Genomic DNA, 1,653 nt, shown 5'->3' on the forward strand with positions numbered 1-1,653 from the left:
GTGCCATCAAATGTATCAAATGTATTAGATCATTTCAGGGAGTACAAGGAGACAGGTTACACCTTATTTTGTATTTTCCTTTTTTTTTTTTTTTCAGTATTTCAGTAGCTCTTTGCAGTGGAGTATTGCATTCTTTCAGTGACAATCCTTGGAAGGAATCGGGAAAGTGGGGTCAAGTACCAATTCAGGATACTTAATCAGCAGGGTGTCAAAAAATTCCAACTTAACATTTTAAATAACAGTGATTAGTTGTCAACGATATGGAAAGAATGATACCGAGATTCACTAGTGTTTTAAGTCATTAATTAGATATTTTAGATACCAACCTACAAGTTACTTATTTTCCTTATTGACATCAGATATTTAAAAAGGGCACCACCTCGTACAATGCAGGTGACGCATTTTGTAACTGCATCTGTACTAACGGTTTTCATTGTTGTATTCTTAATTTTGTGCTTTTTTTGTTTTACATACGTACTGTATGGCATACCACAAGTGCAACAGAATCATCTTTTTCTTATTGCAGTACAGATTTTTGGATGCAAAATTCCAGACTGTTTTGAGAGCTTTTTCTTTTTCTAAAATTTCTAAAACGTTTTGTTTCAATGAGCAGAGAAATAACATGGAAGACATTGACACAAGATTTTAAATACACATCCCAGGTTCTCATGTACAGTCGAACCTCTCTAATACGGACACCAAAGGGACAGACCAGTGTCAGTATTAGACCAGTGACCAGTGTCAGATGTCCTTATAATAGAGGTCTCCACAATGACATCATTTTTTTGACTCCACTGACACTTTGAAATGTTCATTAACTAAAAATTGGCCCAGTGTTTCCAAACTGACTCATAGACTGTATTCAGATACATTGAGCACTGTACATCTCAGTTACACTACATACTTCATTCGAATCAGGGATTTGAAAGGAAAGGAACTACTAACAGTACAGTTCTGAAAAAACGCTTTTTCGTAGTTTCCAAGTGTTGCGAACAGTAACGAAGTACGGTGAATGACAATAGATGTACTGTATGGACAATAGGACACTTAAATTTGTAATAATTGTTACTGTAAGTTATCATAAAACGGTTTGTATACATTCAGCATTACAGCTCTCTCTGTAATAATTGTATGAGCATAAGTCTCCCAGGAGAAATAATAAATTTGTATTGGAGCTTTTACTCATTCTCTATTGTACCTACAGTAAAGTCTTACGCACGCAAGTGCAAAGCCATTGTTTTTGCTCATGAATTTCTCTTAATTATATTAGCCTGGAAGTAGGTTATGGGATTCCTTTCTGTTTTATTATTAAATTATAATTTAACAACAGTGGAAAGAGGCATTAGTCTCGTAGATAAAGATGACGGTGACAATAGTATGTATAAGCATCAATGTGTGAATAAATTCCAAGCTTTTAACTTAATGGAGTACTTCATAGAACAATGGGTTTTAAAAACGTGTGTTGGTGGATCCGGAACAGCTCCGTCACTTGGGGCAAGTGTACAAGGAACGTTTGACCGATAATTCTCAAGTGACCAAAGCTGTGCATCTGGCTGCCAGAGAAACCGCCCTTCTCATGGCAGAGGACATCCCACCGGCAATGAAGGAGGCATTGGTCAAGCCTTTGTCGCGCAAAGTGCATAAATGGACCAA

General features: G+C 36.5%; 1 protein-coding gene across 2 annotated transcripts in view; it reads left to right on the plus strand.

Annotated features, from left to right (window-relative positions):
* The window catches only part of LOC138003715 (UDP-N-acetylglucosamine transporter TMEM241 homolog), a 67,024-nt gene extending 65,601 nt beyond the window's left edge, over positions 1 to 1,423 (plus strand). Inside the window, exon 11 of one of the 2 annotated variants that reach the window (XM_068849920.1) lies at positions 98 to 1,423. In XM_068849920.1, coding sequence (XP_068706021.1) covers positions 98 to 197 — 100 coding nt within the window. In that variant the 3' untranslated portion in view covers positions 198 to 1,423. The remainder of the gene's footprint in view (positions 1 to 97) is intronic. The other variant, XM_068849921.1, reaches the window with a different exon arrangement.
* The last annotated feature ends 230 nt before the right edge of the window (positions 1,424 to 1,653 follow it).

Source organism: Montipora foliosa, chromosome 5, assembly GCF_036669935.1.
Source record: "Montipora foliosa isolate CH-2021 chromosome 5, ASM3666993v2, whole genome shotgun sequence".
Lineage (NCBI taxonomy): Eukaryota > Metazoa > Cnidaria > Anthozoa > Scleractinia > Acroporidae > Montipora > Montipora foliosa.